Source organism: Tupaia chinensis, unplaced genomic scaffold, assembly GCF_000334495.1.
Source record: "Tupaia chinensis unplaced genomic scaffold, TupChi_1.0 Scaffold000361_2, whole genome shotgun sequence".
Classification (NCBI taxonomy): Eukaryota; Metazoa; Chordata; class Mammalia; order Scandentia; family Tupaiidae; genus Tupaia; species Tupaia belangeri.
Window position 1 is genome coordinate 5277883 of NW_006159858.1, and position 17969 is coordinate 5295851.

Below are 17969 nucleotides of genomic sequence, written 5' to 3' on the forward strand. Positions count from 1 at the left end.
CTCTGTCTCTCTCTGTCTCTCTGGCGAGCGCACGCACCCTATAGCAAAAACCTCTCCAAAAAAAAAAAATCTACTAATACCTGTATAATGACTGCAGTAAGCTATAGAGCCCCAGTGAGGTGCTACTTTATATAGTATGTTCACTTTGCTCACTGAGGTTTATGCCCAGTCAGACATGTGTTCATAGATATGTATATATTAGCTGTGGTTGCTATCGAAAGTGTTAAATTAAGATCTTTAGTGAATCAATAAAATGTAAAAAAAAAAAAAGACATGGAAAACAACTGTAGATATCAGAGACAATATGGGAGAAGTGGGGGAATTAATAGAAGGTGAGAGGTAGGGAATCAAGGAGGGGAAAGCAAAATATATAAAAAACAAGAAATAGGAAATAATTTGTTGATCATAACATATATGGTAATATCCTTGATTTAGCCAATATACAATGTATCCTGGATGGAAAATATCATTTTATATACTGTATTGATGTACAGTAGATGACTAAATAAAAAAGTAAAAGTAAAAAAAAGATATATATATATATATATAGAGAGAGAGAGAGAGAGAGAAAGTGAGAAATAATCCCCAGGGAGGATGGCCATGCCATAATCCCTTCACCTCCATTTCAATCTCTTGATTTTTGGCACATATGCACATGCATCTAGTGTGATTTTCAAGCCACCAGGTCCAGGACTCAAACCTTGGAGTTGGCCATGTGGAATCCAGTGCCTTAATCTTCATGACACTTGCAATCCTCTACATTACATGTTTTTAAATTTGTGTAAATTCTGTAATTTAATGTAGAGAAAAAACTTTAAATGGGAAAATATAAATTATTTTTAGAGCTGTAAATCATAATCTATAGAAGTTTATTCTGAAAGAGAACCTTTCTCTTTTTTTTAATCTACAAGTATATTACTATATGTCTTCCATTTTTTATTCTATTTTATATTTTCCACAGAAAATTTGTGGAACGAGAACTGTTCAGACCTGATGAGGTACCTGAAAGACATAATTTATCTTTTTTTCCAACTGTAAATGATATTAAAAATCACATCCATGAGGTTCAGAAATCCTTGAGAAATGGAGATACAGTATATAACTCAGAGATTATTCCAGCAACGGTATGATTATGACTATAATTCCTTACTTTATTATGGAATCTTTCTGAACTTCTCTTAATATTTGGCCTAGTAGGAATGGCTAGTATTATGCTATCTGTATAACTGTGATAAAAGGAAAAATGATGACATTTTAAAAAATTAGTTTTATTTATTATTATTATTACTATTATTTAATATAACCAGAGAGAGACAGAGAAAGTGAGAAAGCAAGCTACCAGGTCTGGGACTTGGACCACGGTCAGCAATGTGGGAGTCCACTGCCTTAGCCACCATGCCCAACCTGCCAGTTGCATGGCATAATTTTTTTTTTTTTTGAGAGATTTTCACTGTAGGGCGCGTGCGCTCACCAGACAGACAGAGAGAGACATAGAGACAGAAAGCGAGAAATCACCCCCCAGGGGGGATGGTCACGCCGCAATCCCTTCTCCTCCATTCTCCTCTTGGGATCTTGGGCATGCACGCACACGCGCCCGGCATGAGTTTTAAGCCACCGGGTCCGGGACATGAACTGCGGTCAATTATGTGGGAGTCCAGCAACATAGCCATTACGCTAACTGCTGGTTCCCGCATGGCATAATTTTTAAAGTGTAGATTACAAGCCCTCAAATGATGACTTGACTCATTTTTTTTAACTCACAAGAAGAAAAATCAGGAAATTTTCTATACTGACTATAATAAAAACACAAATTTGTCTTTAAAAATCAAACTTATTTTTCACCATGAAAGTTATTTCTTCTTCATTAACAGACATTTATTGAGTACAGACTGTATATTGCTCCTCCCCTCTCTTTTCCCCTTTAAAAAAAATATATGGGTGAAGCCAGCAGGTTGCATGGTGGTTAAGGTGCTAGATTCCCACATGACTGAGCATGGTTTGAGTTCCAGACCTGGTGACTTGAAACTCATGCTGGACGTGTGTGCACACTTGCATGTGCGCATGCACATGCCCAAAATCCTGAGAGGAGAATGGAGGAGAAGGGATTATGGTATGGCCACCCTTCATGGAGGATGATTTCTCACTTTCCCTTTCTCTGTCTTTCTAGCAAGCACACAAGCCCTAAGGCAAAAATCTGAATTAATTAATCAATATATATATGTAAAGTTTATCTTTTATTTTAAAAAAAAGATAGGCAAGTTTAAATAGAAGAGTTCAGACTTAAATATACAAAATGGTGGTGTTGGTTCTGTATTCCATCTATGAATACCTTTTTTTTTTTATTTTTAATTTGTTGAAGAGTGTATACACTCACTGGAAAGAGACCAGGGAGGTGGAGGGGAGGACAAGTGAGAAAGCACCTCCCCATAGAGAATGGCCATGCCACAATGCCCTCTCCTCCATCCCCCCCCACCTCTTTTGGGATTTAAGGCATGCATTTACACATACTGGCTATGTTTTTCAAGCTACTGGGTCTGGGAGTTGAACTGTGTGGTCGAACATGTGGAATACAGCCACCTCAGCCACCAGTCCATGAGCTGGCCCCCAATTTTACCTTATACTTTAATACCATAGTTTCCCCCTAAATATTAGTTATCTCTATGAAAATGTTGCCTACTCAAAAGAGATTCCCATAATTACCCAGAAACTAATTGCTTCACAGGTGGTGATCGTGGCATTAAAATCTGAGTAGCACTAGCCTTTACTCTCCTTAATTTTACTCTCCAAATTCAGTAACTGAATAGATTTAAATTTTCTTTAAGCTAGAACTGCTAGTCTTTGCTATCCAAAACTCTTATTTACTATCCAGAATTCAGGAATTAAAGCCATGATTTTTCTCAGCTACACTTCTTTCCAGATTCTTGCTATCTGAACTCAGAAATTGAGTGAAATATATTTTGCTTTCAGAATGTGAACAAGTGAAGTTAGTAATTGCAGGATAGAACACAATTGTACTATGACTGAATAAAATATGATAATTGAATTGAGTTTTCATATTTTTAAATATAAATGCTTTATTTTTACTGAAATGCTTGTTCCCATTTCAGCTTCAGTGGACCACAGACAGTGGGAATATTCTCAGAGAGACTGTGACGGTTACATTTGCAGAAGGTAGGTTAAACTTGAAGATCTTTTAAATACAAAATCAATAAATGAAAGCATTTCACCTAAAAAATATAAAATCAAAGTGTTAACATTGGAAGGAGCTTAAGATATTATCTCATCTAATAAAATTTTGTAGATAAACCATGACCCATAGAAACAAGACTACCTTATGTTAGAGTTTATCAAAATACTTCCAAGCTATTTAGATTTCCTTCTATAGTCAGCTTTTATACTTCTTACTAAAAAGTGTTGAGACTGATTATTCGCATAGTGAACTAGAAGACTGGCTTATTCCAGTACTAATAACCCTAAAGTATCTTGATCTGGAAACTATTGTTCATTTTGTGTGTTTTCTTTTTCTCATATGTTCTTACTCCTATGTTCTCTGAATATTCTTATTTCACTTCATCTTTTTTGCGTATGTTCTAACTCTTTGATATATCTTTTCTTTAGCTTGGAAAACTCCTCTTACAGCAATCTCTTTGGTTGTATCTACTATCTTAACTTCACCCCCTATATAAAGTTAGCTATTCACTCTTTTGTATTTACCTGTACATGTAACATGGTAACCTTTTAGGGTCACCAGATAGTGTGATGGTTAGGGCGCTGGATCCCACATGGCCAGCTTTGAGGTTCCAGTCCCCACAGCTTGAAAAATACATTGAGCTTGCATGTGAAGGTGCCCAGGTTCCTGAGAGGAGAATGGAATGGAGTAGAAGGGATTACAGCATGGCCGTTCCCCCTATCCCCGCCCAGAAATAATCTCTGGTGATTTCTTTCCGTCTCTCTCTCTGTGGGACCCTATGGCAAAAATCTTAACAAACAAACAAAAAGAGGTAGTTTTGTTTGTTTGTTTTTCTATAGGTCCATTTGCTTGCTGGAGAAAGACAGGGACAGAAAGATAAAGAAAAAATGTGGGAAATCACCCCCCAGAGAGAATGGCCATGCTGTAATCCCTTCTCCTCCATTTTCCTCTTGTAGTTTTGGGCACACATGCACATGCTCCTGGCTTGATTTTCAAGCTACCACATCTAGCACTCAAACCATGTAGTCAACCATTTGGGGATCTAGCTGCCTTCACCATACAACCTGGTGGCTCCATGGTAATCTTCTGTCTGCATGTCTGTCTGTCATTATGATTTGAGCTCTTCAGGGACAAGGATTATATTTTATTAAAATTATGGGGTTGTCAGAAAAGTCATGATGTGGTTTTCTATGCAGAAATGCATAATGATTTTTCCAACAACCCAATAATATACCTGTTGCCTAGCATGATACATTCTAAAAAGTTAACACCAAAATAGATACTTTAGAGTCAACTAGTGACTATTTTATATATATATATATATATATATAGCTGGGCATAGAAAAGAATGAGTAAGTTTCCTGCCTCGTGAAATGTAAAGTTTTTGAGAGAAAAAGAACACTTAACAAGTAGATTCTAATTCATTACCATTATGAAAAGTGCCATGAAAGAATTGTACAAAATTATATTGGAATAGTTACAGAGACATGTTGCTTAGTCCAGGGAATAGAGAAGTGACACTTGAAAACTTGACTTTTAAGATAAGAACTGAAAAATGAAGAAATTTGTCATTGAAAGAAACACTAAGTCAGAAAAGAGCTTGTCATACTTAAGGAACTTAAACCTTGAGTGTTTGTGTGGGTTCAGCATAGAAAAATTAAAACTGGATAAGCAAAACAGGTTTAGCAAGCCATTAACTATTCAGATGAAAGGTAATAGTGGTTTAAGCTATAGTCTGTGGCATTTCTGCCAGAATTAAATTTAAGGAGTTTTTTGTTCTTTTTGTTTTTATTTTTTCCACCATTGAGTGCATGCTCTTGCCAGAGAAAGATGGGGGGGGCGGGGGGAATGAGGAAGAAGTATGTATCCAGGCTACACTGTGAACCCTTCTCTTCCAGTCTCCATTTGGGATTTTAGGCATGCATACACACATGCCCAGTGTGTTTATCAAGCTGCTGGGTCCAGGGCTCAAACTGTCAGCCATGTGGGAGCCAAGTGCCTTAACCACCAAGCAACAGAACTGGTCCTAAGGAGCAGTTTTTAAAGTATTATTCGAGGGCCAGCAGGTGGCATGATGGTTAAGCTACTGGATGGACTCCCACATGGTGAACGGCAGTTCAAGTCCCAGACCTGGTGGCTTGAGAATCACTCCAGATATGTGTGGGTGCGTACTGAAAATGTCAGGAGGAGAATGAAGAAGAAGGGGTTGTGGTATGACCACCCACTTGGAGGGGGGGGGGGATTTCTCACTTTTCCTCTCTCTGGTGAGTATACACACACTATGGCAAAAACCTAAAAATAAATGAAGTAGGATTTGAAGATGTAGGTTAGTGATTGAATTGATGTAGGGGGTAAAAGAGTGGGAATACTCTAAGATGACCTCTGAATTTTTACCGTGAACAATGACTGGTAATGGTACTTGATGAGCTTAGTATCTGGCAAAAAAAAAAAAAAAAAAAATAGGGTATTGTTTAGGACAGAGAGAGAAAAATGGCCATAAGATCAGGTTTGGAAAGCTTGAATATTGCTACCATTTCAACGAAGTAGGTTAGAAGGAAGCCATATTGAGTGGTTGAAGAGTCAATGGGAGATGAATGAAGGAGTAGAGACATTGTGGACAATGTTTGCAAGCATTTTGCTATGAAGAGAGTATGAGGTTGAAGGGAGATTTTGTTTGTTCATTTGTTTAAGTTTTTTTTTTTTTTTTTTGCCATAAGGCGCTTGTACACACTGTAGAGAAGAGAAACAAGAGAGACAGAAGGAAAGTGAGAAATCACCTCCTGTGGGGGGTATGGCCACTCCACAATCCATTCTCCTCCTGGGACTTTGGGTATGTGTGCACACATGCCCAGCGTGGATTTCAAGCTGCTGCATCTGGGACTTGAACCACATTCAGTCTTGTGGGAATTCAGCACCATGCCACTATACCACCTGCTGGTTCCGAGGGAAGATATTTTAAGACAGTAGAAGAGACCTGAAGAAACAGGTGAAGATGGTGGTAGAAAGCTGAGGAAATTTATTTTTTCTTTAAGTAAAATTTCTAAGAATGGGGAAATGTCTTGAGAAGGGTGGTTTTGCTTTGAGGGAAATGACATTTAGAAATATTTAGAGAATGAGAGGAGCATCACCAGATGTAGGTGAAAGTCCAGTTGAGGTTGATAATCATTAATTGGTCCTATTAGTAATAGTGAATTTCTTACTCAGTGACACTCAGCTTCCCATGTACAGGCATAGGAAGCCATTTTCATCCAGAGTCAGCATTTTACCAGGGGCATATGGTCAAAGAACAGAAAGGAGGGAGTTTAAGGTACTTTTATTTATTTATTTATTTGTTTGTTTGTTTGTTTGTTTATTTATTTATTTTGAGAGGTTTTGCTTGGGCACGCACACACAGGCTCCTGGCGTGAATTTAAACCGCCAGGTCTGGGACTTGAACCACAGTCAACTACATAGGAATCCAGTGACATAGCCATTACGCTCACTGATGGTCCTGAGAATTTAAGGTACTTCTAAGAGAGTCACAGAAATTACAGACCCAGAACTCTAATCTGGGTGGAGCGAATTTGTTAAGGAAACAGTAGATGGATTTGAAGAAAGCCAAGGGATTTGTTGACTGAAGGTTCACTTGAAATTGAAAAACAGTTGTTACCAAGTACCTGAGCAGAATTTCTGGAAGAATAAGAGGTTGTGGTCAAAGAATGGGATGTTTGAATTTTAGAGATAGAATAGTACAGAGTATGGTTATAGAAGTGGGTGACTACAACAGAGTGGAGAAAAGGACATAAAGAAACCAAGAAATGTGAAAATGCTATTAAATCCTCTTAGCAGCCCTTTGAGGAAGGACACTTAATACTGATTTTACAAATGAAGAAACAGGGCAGCAGGTGGTGCTGGACTCCCACATGGCTGACCACAGTTCGAGTCTCATATCCGGTGGCTTGAAAACCATGCTGGGCCCATGTGCATGCATACTCAAAATTCTGAGAGAAGGGATGAGATAGGATTGTGACATAGCCATTCCCTCTGCGGAGTAATTTCTCATTTTCCTTCTGTCTGAATCTCTCTGTCTCTCTTCTTTCTCATGAGCGCACACACATACACGTCCTATGACAACCTAAAAAAAAAGCCAACAATAAAAGTGAAATTGAGTTACATAGAAAAAGCTAGTGCTTAAGCCCATCCATGTCTGATATCAGGGCCAGTTTTTAAAATTACTCAGTTATATTATGGAAATGATAAATAATTGGTGATAATTAGGGATTCTTGTTTGATTTTTGTTTTGTTTTCTATAAAGTACAATAATATACAGGTTGGACTTTTTTTTTTTATAAAGGGATTTTTGCTATAAGGCATGTATGCTTGCCAGAGAGACAGAAACAGAAAGTGAGAAATCACCCCCCAGGGGGGATGGCCATGCTGTGATCCCTTCTCTTCCACTCTCCTCTCAGGATTTTGGGCACACATGCACACATGCCTGGCGTGAGTGTCAAGCCACCAGGTCTGAAATTCGAACAATGGTCAACTATGTGGGAGTCCAGCAATGTAACCATTATGTCATCTGCTGGTCACTGTTAATTGTTTTTGGTTGACTTAAAGAAATCAATATATTTTACAGGACCAGCAGTTGGTATAATGTCGCTGGACTCCTGTGTTGTTGACCGTGGTTCGAGTCCCAGACCAGGTGACTTAAACTCATGCTGGGCATGTGTGCATGAGTGCCCAAGACCCTGAGAGGAGAATGGAGGAGCAGGGATTGTGGCGTGGCCATCCCCCTCTGGGGGGGATTCCTCAATTTCTGTCTCTCTGTCTGTCTTTGTCTTTCTGGCGAGCACATGTGCCCTATAGCAAAAATGTCTCCAAAAAAAAAAATAGTAAAGAAAATAAATCAGTTTATCTTGATTAACATAAAAGAATTAAGAATGAGATAAATTTTCTAAGTACAATTAATTTCAAAGTTGAGATATTAAAGCAACATTCTTAACTTTCATTCATTTATTTCAAAATGAGTCATTGAAAAAAATTCAATGCTGTTACTACTGGGACTTTTGCCAGGTGGTATCTTGGGCCATGAGGCTACAAAGATGAATTAAATTTAGTCTTTTAAATAGGATACACACATCTAGAGGTCAATTGTAGTCCAGCATTGTTGCATAAAGAATGGACTAGATTAGATGTACAGATGTAGAATCTTTATTTCTTTTTCTTTGTTTTGAAATTTACCAGAGGCATGTGTACTCACCAGAAAAAGAGAGTGGAAAATGATGAAGCATAACCCATGGGGCATGGTCACACCACAATCCCATCTCCACTTCTCCCTCAGTTTTCAGGATTGGGGCATGCATGTACATGTGCTTAGCATTTTTCTCAAGCCATTGGGCCCAGACGCAAACTGTATTGTCAGACATGTGAGATCCAACCACCTTAATTTCCATGCCACAGGATAGTCTAGATGCAGTCTAGGAGCCTATCCTAGATCTACTCAGTTGAAATTAATGGAGGTTGAACCTAGGAATCTTTTTTTTTTTTTTTTTAGAGGTTTTTGCTATAGGGCGTGTGCGCTCGCCAGACAGAGAGAGACAGAGAGACAGAAAGCGAGAAGTCACCCCCCAGAGGGGAAGGCCACACCACAATCCCTTCTCCTCCATTCTCCTCTCGGGATCTTGGACACACACACACACACATGCACCCTGCGTGAGTTTAGGCCACCGGGTCCGGGATGCGAACCGCGGTTGACTACGTGAGAATCCAGCGACATAGCCATTACGCTAACTGCTGGTCCCAGAATCTATATTTTCAAAAATTCCCTTAGAAATTCTGATGATCTGGGGTGGACCTGTAGGCTTGATAACCATGCCAGGTGCATGTGCATGTATGCCAGAAGTCCCAAGGGGAAAAGGGAGAAGAGATTGTACTGTGCCATCCCCTCTCCCACCCCTGAGAGTGGTTTCTCTCTCTCTCTCTGGCAAGTGCACATGCCCTATAGCAAACTAAAAAAATAAATTCTGATGATGTGTCAGTTTCTAGAAGTAGTGGACTAGATGACTTGGAGTCCTTTGCAATCCTTTGACATTATTTCCTATTCTAGTTCTGATAGAGTCATAATAAAATGTAGTATCCTAGAAGCCATAAAATTTTGTTTTAATCTTTCTTTTTTTAAATATAATTTAGGAAATTCACCAGGAGAACCAGTTACCACCAAAGTGGAAACAAATCAGACGGGGGGTTCTTTGCCTCCAGAGCCAACTCACTTGCTCTCCTCACTATCTGCATTTCAACCCAAAATATTTACACAACTACAGGTAGGTATACAGTAAAAGAGTCAAATTTGAGACCCTTTTCTTCCTAAATTTCTTTCTGTCTCTTAGAGATTTTCAATGAATTATGATTCAATAGTAATTCAAACAGTATGTTTTGAAATTTTGAGATTGGCCATGAATGCAATAAAATTTAAGTATACTACATTTCCTTTGGTTCTTGTTTCTGTTGTCAGTTTATTTTTGTTAGTGACCCTACCCTTATATTTTATTTGTCCCAATTTTTTTGTCAAAAGAATATATCCTATGAGAATATCATACATAGTAAATTCAGACATTTTGATATAACTCTTTTTTGTTTAAAAGGGCTTGCAATTACAACCAAGATTCTCCTCTGCTGATGGGTCAACAGCTCTGATATCAGTAAATAACCATCCCTCCTCCAGTCCTTCAAGACTTCTGGATTCAATAGGAAGTGCTGTAATGAGTAATAATTCCTTATTGCTTGGTCAAGGTCATAGCCTTCAAATAGATACATGCCTAACCCAAAATAATAGTACTCCCTCTGCCATGGGCAACCTTCCAGGACCAGTTCAAAATCTAGTTGCAATGGATCAGCTGGTAGAAGTTGGAGATGTCGAGGATACAGGGAGTCTGGAAGGAAGTGTTCATCGGATTCTGTTGGGAGATGTGCAGACCATTCCCATACGGATTGTAGACAACCACCCAGGACTTAGTAAGTTGAAATCAACTTATTTTGCTGTTTTTTTTAACCTTATGGACTATCATCACTATATTGCACTACAGAAAAACTTGTCCCTTCTTCACGGTGGTTTATAATTTTGTATAAATAAGCAAAATTGTGAGAGTTGGGGATGATTTTATTAGCATGAGTTTATGAACTTCGAAACTTAATTTTTTTTAATTTCTAATAAGTCCACTGAAATAATTTATTCCTTTTTTTCTGTGGAAAACCTGTATTGATGTGAAACCAAAAAGATTACCTTGCATGCATGGGGAAAAAATCTGATAGGCACAAATAAAATAAGCAGACTGTTTTAGTGCTAAAATTGTTATGGAAAGATTGCTCTGTGCACACACAAAGAAAAATGGAATGAAATAGGCAGATATAAAAATTGAAACAAAGTTATTAAGTTATAGACCTAAGGTTGAAGTCAGTGGAAGTTGAAAGGGAGTAAGACTTAGACACTTAGTCCAATACTGTTACCCTCACCTTATTACCAACTGTAGTAAACTCTGTTATCTCCTTTCTGAGCTGTCATTGTCCCCCCCACACAAATTGTCCTTGATTGGGTACTTTCAAGAGAAAAGCTTTACCATTTTGAAGAACAGAAATCTACACAGAGATCATTCTTAGAATAGAAAATTTCCCCTCCATCTGGGTCGTGATTCTTCTTGATAAGGAAGACTCTGAGCTCTTTCCAGAAAAGAATCGTTGTCTTTTTATTTACTGGAAATACTGCTTTTTGTTTTTGCTAAGGGCATGAGCATTTGCTGGAGAGAGACAGAGAAGGAGAGAGAGAAAGTTAAAAAGCCCCTAGGAGGGCTGACCACACTGCAATCCTTTCTACACTCGGGATTTGGGGTATATATGCACACATGCCCAGCACGTTATTCAAGCTGCTGGATCTGGGACTCGAACTGTGCAGCTAGCCACACGGGATGTAAATTCATGTAATTGTAAGGATTCCACCACACCACCTGGCTTGTCCTGAAAGCATTACTTTTTTTTTTTTTTTTTTTTTTGAGAGAGAGAGAGAGATTTTTGTTATAGGGTGTGTGTACTCACAGGAGAGACCGAGAGACAGAAAGTGAGAAATTCCTTTCCCCTGGGAGCGTTGGTCATGCTGCAGTCCCTTCTCTCGGAATTTTGGGTACACACGCACACATGCCCTGCATGAATTTTAAGCCACTGGGTCCAGGACTCTACCTTTGATCAACTACGTGGGAATCTAGTGACATAACCATCATTTCGTCTGCTGATCCCTGGAAGCATTACTTTTAAAAAAATTTATCCAGAGAGTTATGGCAGCTGTAACAACTGAGAATCCATGAAAGAAAAATGGAATGTACTTAAATTAATCCTCACAACTCCACGAAATAATTTATGGTGTCTCCCTTCTGCAGATGGGGAGAACATGGCTCAGGAAGGTTACATCTAGTGAGAGATGAAGGATTTAAACCTAGTTTGTCTATTTCTGAAGTTGGTTTTTCCCCATTCTAACATACTGCTGTGCTGGGAGCTGTAATATAAATTACTTTAAAGGATACCTGCTTCGGATCCAAATTTGCATGAGTTATCAAGTAAGATCATAATGCAAGGGCCTATTTCACCTGAATCTGATTTCTTAAGGTCACTCAAATTCATCCTTTACTGGTTCTCCATGTCTCAAGCTAAATTCTTACACACCCACATGTAACAAGTATTAGCTGTGTTCAACATGCTTCTCTGAGCAAATACAGTCCCTTAACCTGTTTTTCCTGTAGCAACTGAAAACTGATATTCCTGAGAAGGAGAAATGAAAATTTGATCTGAGGCATCTCATTTGCCAGTGCACAATAATGGTGCTAGTATGCTTTGTTTAGACTAATTTGATCATAAGTACTTTGACATCAGAATGGTAAGTGCATTCTGAAATGTTTCAGATAAGCAAACACATAGCTCACACAGCTAAGTTAGAGCTATTAGTTAAGATCTGGCTTTTTTTTTTTTTTCTAGTGTAGTTAAGGTCCTTCAGGAAGGGAACATTTTCTTTGATATTTGATCACATATGGAAACTGCATTGGAATAACATCTGCATTAATTTGTAGTATATGTGCCTTCTGTTTGCCAAACAAATAATTTTCAAAAAATGGGAGGCAGGGTCAGCAGGTGGCAAAGTGGGTAAGGGTGCTGGACTCCCACAGGGCTAACTGTGGTTCTAGTCCTGGACTTGGTGGATTGCTTTCTCACTTTCTCTCTCTCTCTGGTCAAATTTAAAATAATAATAATAATAAATAATGTTAAATAAAATAATTCTTTCAAAAAAATGATAAGAAGCTTCCTGACTTTTATTTCCCCGTATTTAAAAAAAAAAAAAAAGGTTAAGTTTAGGGGCCAGCAAGTGGCATGGTGGTTAAGGATGCTGGACTCCCATATGGCCAACCGCAGTTCGAGTCACCGACTTGGCGGCTTGCTTTCTCACTTCCCCTCTCTCTCTTTCTCTCTGTCTTTCTCTGCTCAAATAAAAAACAAAACAAAACAAAAAAGATGATGTGTAAATAAATAAAGTTAAATAAAAATAATTATTTTAAAAATGGTTAAATTTAAATATGATCTGTTCCTCATAATTTTATCAAATTATGGATGACTTTGTTATCAGGTTAGCTATAGAAGGGAATCACTATAGGTTTCTTCTTTTTTCATCACTACAAACTTACTAAAGGAATTTAATGATGAATGATTGATAAGACATCAGAAACAGAGTTTTCAAATACACCAACTGCTTTTCTCAATTACTTGATTCTTTTCCCCAAACTGCTGTGTTTTTTTGCTTTGCTTCTAAATTCATATAATTCTAAAGATCCCAGTGTCATAAAGTGTATTAACCTTTAGGATTTTTCTTTTATGTTTGGTTTTAAAGTTGAAGAAAATCCAGAAGGTACCATTTCTGTGAGCCAAGTTAAGCAAGAACCCAAAGAACCAGCATTGTCTATGGAAGCAAAAAATTTGTTGGACTATAAGAAATTATCTGCTACTTAAATTATTGAAGCTTTTCAGAATTTACAGCTCTGGCGACTCCTGGCATTTTATAAAAGAAGGTGAATATGTCAAAGCACAGCATTGTGATAACTGGACCACAGGCTGGTTTGATGAGCAGCTTTGGTGTAAAACTGATATGTTATTGCCAATTCCATATTTTTACCTTTCTTAAGAGATATTTTACTCCTCTTATTTTGTATACTTCTTGTGTTTTTTGATTATCTAATAAGGCCAGTATTTCAAAAATTTATCTGAATTTCTCCACAATAATATAGTCTGAACACATATAATTATCTAACTCAATTTTGGAAATAACCAGTTTTGATTCTTAAAAGACAAAAAAGAACAATGAAAGCTGTGCGAGTGTGTATTTGTGGGTGTGTATGTATGTCATAAATTATTTTTATGCTCTGAAATAACTTATTTTTTTCTCTTTAAAATTGTGAAGATGATTTTAATTGGCAGACAGGTGAGAAAATGTTTATAGTCTATCTCATTTGGGAAGACAAAGCAGTAGATTTTACATTGTAACACAGATCCCAGTAGTCATGTCTGTGGAAACCATGCAGTTGTATTTTAACCGCTTCCCTTTTAATTTCTGTACATTAACTATAAATCAATAGCATTATAACGGACAGCTAATAGAAATTGGAAGTGTTTAGGTAATGACTGAGAATTTTAGCATAAGTTAATCAGCTAAGCAACAGAAATTGATATATGTAGCATGGATTTTTTCGGGGGGAGAGGTTTTTGCTATAGGGCACATGTGCTCGCCAGACAGACAGAGACAGAGTGACAGAAAGCGAGAAATCACCCCCCAGGGGGAATGGCCACACCACAATCCCTTCTCCTCCATTCTCCTCTCGGGATCTTGGGCACGCACCCACATGCGCCCGGCGTGAGTTTAAGCCACTGGGTCCAGGACTCGAACCGTGGTCAGCTATATGGGAGTCCAGCGACATAGCCATTCACTAACTGCTGGTCCCTGTAGCATGGATTTATACTGTAATGGAAGTAAAATATTGTAGGTAGAAAGATGAAGAAGTTGAGAGAACTCAGAAAGAATAATAGAATTTCCTAGTGTTTACAGATAATTTGGGGAATGTTTCATGACAGTAGAAGACTTTTTCCTCTGTTATGTATTGAAGATTCATCTCTGGTTAGAAAAGAATTAGAGTTATATTTACATTTTTCTATGCCAGCGTTCTTACTGAATTGTCATTATCAGAATTTATAATATTGCAGGTTACGTATTTATAGTTTAAAATGTAGGTCATAGTAAAGACCGCACAACATCTGATTTATAATAGTACATTTGCTTATTAAGTAAGTATATTTACTTCAAATACCAAATAAGTACAAATCAGTGTATTCACTATAAGCTGCTATTTTCTGGAAGACTGGAAAACAAGAAATGCCAACTGTAACCACCAAACATCAACCTGGGACTGGCCCCTTAGCCTAGTGTTTGGGGGAGCCAGATACAACATGGCCAATTGCCCTGTTCAAATCCTGGCCCCAGGGGCTTGAGTAACATGCACATGTCTGTGGCAGCCTTAAAGTCCTGATGATAGAAAAATGGAGAAGGGATTGGGAACATGCCTCATTGGGGGTACTGTGTCTCTCTCACATGCAAGGGCATGCACCCTCTAGCAAATTAAAAAAAAAAAAAAAAAAGGAAAGAAATTAACCTAAAGGCTTTGTTTTTCCAGAGACCTTTTGTGGATATATTTTAATATTTATTTTAAGAAAAAAAGAATTTTGAACCAGCCCCATAGCCTAGTAATTAAGGGAGCTAGGTCCCACATGGCTGTCTGCAGTTTGAATCCTGGCCCCTGTGTACTTGAAAAACATGCTGAGCATGTGTGACTGTGTGCCCATCCAAAAGCCAGACAAGATAGAGAAAGGAAGGAGAAGGGATTGTGGCATGACCACAACCCACTGGAGAGTGCTTTCTCCCACTCTCTGTCTCTCGTTGGTGAGCACATATACCCTATAGCAATTAAAAAAATAAATAAATTTCAAATGGCTATTAATGTTTAATATGAAAGCACGCACAATATAATGTGAAATTTAACCGTAATACTTGACATGAATATGAGTCACTTTTGGCTTTTCTAAGTCCAGACTCCAATTCTTAATTTACTTTGTTTCAGGTACATATTTAGAGCTTTAAATATAAAGCACTGTTTCATTAGATGTTAGAATTCTGAAATTCTTTGCTTTTTTTTATTTCTATCCTATTTAATGTAAAGTCCATTATTTATATCCTATTTAATGCAAGATTAATATTTAGCCATATGTATGATTTTCTAATAGATTTGTCTTCTTTCCTAAGAATTGAAAAATTTTGCTGTTGGCATTTGTAGAGGCAGGCTGCCAAATTTGATGATGTTATGCTAAGTTAAACACAACTGTCAACTACCTAAAACCCAGATTTTTCTTAGTCTGTGTGTACTTAAAAAGAATAAATGCAAATTAATTCATAGTTTGGTATTGTATCATAGTTAGTATCCTTTTCATTTGTTACTCTTAGTTTTTATGGAAACCTTTTTAGGTTTTTGCCAAGGGATGCATGTGTTCATGAGAGAGAGATAGACAGAGAGAAAGTGAGAAATCACCCTCTAGGGGGATGGCCACACCGTAATCCCCTTCTCCATTCTCCTCCCAGGATTTTGGTCACACATGCATATGTGCTCAGTATGATTTTCAAGCCGCCAGCTCCAGGACTTGAATCATGATCTGCCATGTGGGAGTCCAGCAACTCAGCCACCATGCCAACCACTGGTCCCTGGAAACTTTTGAAAGATTTTAAATATTCACTTTTCAGTAATAGTTAATGATTTATTATTAAATATTTTACCAACTTGACTATATTTTTACTAACATTTCTTTCTTTTTTTGATGTTGGGTTGCTAAGGAGAAATGCTTGTTTAGGATATTAACTCTATTCAGTTACCTGTGAGGATGAGGGATGTCAGAGTATTCAAACTTGGTAGTTGATTAAGAACAAAACAAAAAATATTTCCCTCATTTAATTCTGTATAAATGTCTTTTCTGATACTGTTTTTTATCTTGAGGACAGAGAGTTGCAGTGCATCTTCTCCAGAAACAAAACCCCACAGAAATCTAGAGTATGAAGGAAGGTTTAAATCCCTAATTGTATACTCTCTTGGTTTTTAGGTAGAAACTGGAACTATCAATATTTTCATGTAAGTATTTCAATTAACGGCTCCTTAAAAATGGTTTCTAAATGAGTTTTTAAAATTTTATTTGTCCTTTATATGCATGTTTAGTCACAATATATCAGTATTGTATTTAAAGGTGCTTAGCATCACTTTTTGACAACTATGTTTACATATTTAAAAAGTTTAGTTATTTTTTTAGATATGTAGGGTATTAAATACAAGTGCTTAAATTTTTCAACATCTATATTTGGCATTCTCCTAACAGCTCTACAGCAAAGTTTGACAAATGTTCTTTTGTGTCACATATTACAAGGTATAATATCAGTAGTAGTGAGTTGGACATTCAAAATTAGCAGTTAGAAATTCACAATTACAGCTTAGCTCATTTCTTCATTGTAGTTCTCATGTTCCAAACCTCCAGGTGGTCCTTTACATAGTACCGTGAATTACAGATGAAAAGGCCATGATGGGCCTTTCTCTCAATAACGGTTTTCTGTGTAAGCACTTAGTATACTTAAAAGAAAAAGCTTTTATATATTATTCAAGGTAAATGTTTCCTAAGAGACACTAAAGTGGTAGAAAACATAGATTTGGGGGATCTGGTTCTACATTAGCATTTCCAATTTTGAGGTCTACCAGCTTGTGTTTTGTCTTTTTTTATATCTTACCAAAATATATACCTAATCATGTGAATATGAGAATGATGTTGTTTAATTTGTACCACATTTGAAAAGAGTTTAAACAAAGTGTGTATATATGTGTATATATGTATATATATATAGTAACTTAATGTATATTGTCCTTGTTATAATGTAATTTTTTCATTAAAAAATCCTGTGTTATTTTTTCTTACACTTGTTACTTTTCCTTTTATACTTTACCTAGATAAATCAGTAGTTTTGTTCATCTTGAAGATACTGAATAAACTTTAATACCTGAAAATTTTGGCTAGAGATTTATATTCAGTTTGGAACCTGACACTTTTTAAGCCTAACTACAAATGCTATTAGCTTTACATTTTGGGTTATGTATGTGTTTACTCTGTAAGTCAACTAGGCTTCATCATTTTAAAACAACGCATGTAATATGGTATAAACAAGTTTTCTGTTAACATCCTGGCACTATGATATTTTCAAGTACAGCTTTACAAATAATGAAAGAAGTGTGTGATTAAAAGAGAAGAGATGTGGGCCAGCAGGTGGTGTGGAGGTTAAGATGCTGGATCCCACATGGCTGACTCTACAGTTTGAGTCCCAGACCTGGTGGCTTGAAAGTCATGCCAGGTGCGCGTGCATGTATGTCCAAAATCCTGAGAAGAGACTGGAGGAGAAAGGACTGTGGTATGGCCATCTCCCCTGGTGGGTGATTTCTCACTTTCTCTCTCTCTGAAAAGTGCATGTCCCCTGCAGCAAAAAGAGAGAGAGAGAGAGAGAGAGAGAGACAGATCATTAATTTTTTCCCTTTGCTCTTTTTTTTTTTTCTATATTTATTTCACTCTTGTACGTTTTGTTTTTTTTTTGTTTTTTGGGGGTTTTTTTGGAGAGGTTTTTCACTATAGGGCACGTGCACTCGCC

At 37.3% G+C, this 17969-nt stretch overlaps 1 protein-coding gene across 9 annotated transcripts in view; it reads left to right on the forward strand.

Moving 5' to 3' along the window:
- The window catches only part of CARF (calcium responsive transcription factor), a 74113-nt gene extending 56866 nt beyond the window's left edge, over positions 1-17247 (forward strand). For 8 of the 9 annotated variants that reach the window (XM_006153055.2, XM_006153054.3, XM_027773653.1 and 5 more), the window contains 5 exons: positions 962-1124; positions 3108-3171; positions 9359-9489; positions 9811-10180; positions 13089-13583. In XM_006153055.2, coding sequence (XP_006153117.1) covers positions 962-1124; positions 3108-3171; positions 9359-9489; positions 9811-10180; positions 13089-13207 — 847 coding nt within the window. In that variant the 3' untranslated portion in view covers positions 13208-13583. Of the gene's footprint in view, positions 1-961; positions 1125-3107; positions 3172-9358; positions 9490-9810; positions 10181-13088; positions 13584-16390 lie in introns of those variants that run through there. The other variant, XR_003550129.1, reaches the window with a different exon arrangement.
- The last annotated feature ends 722 nt before the right edge of the window (positions 17248-17969 follow it).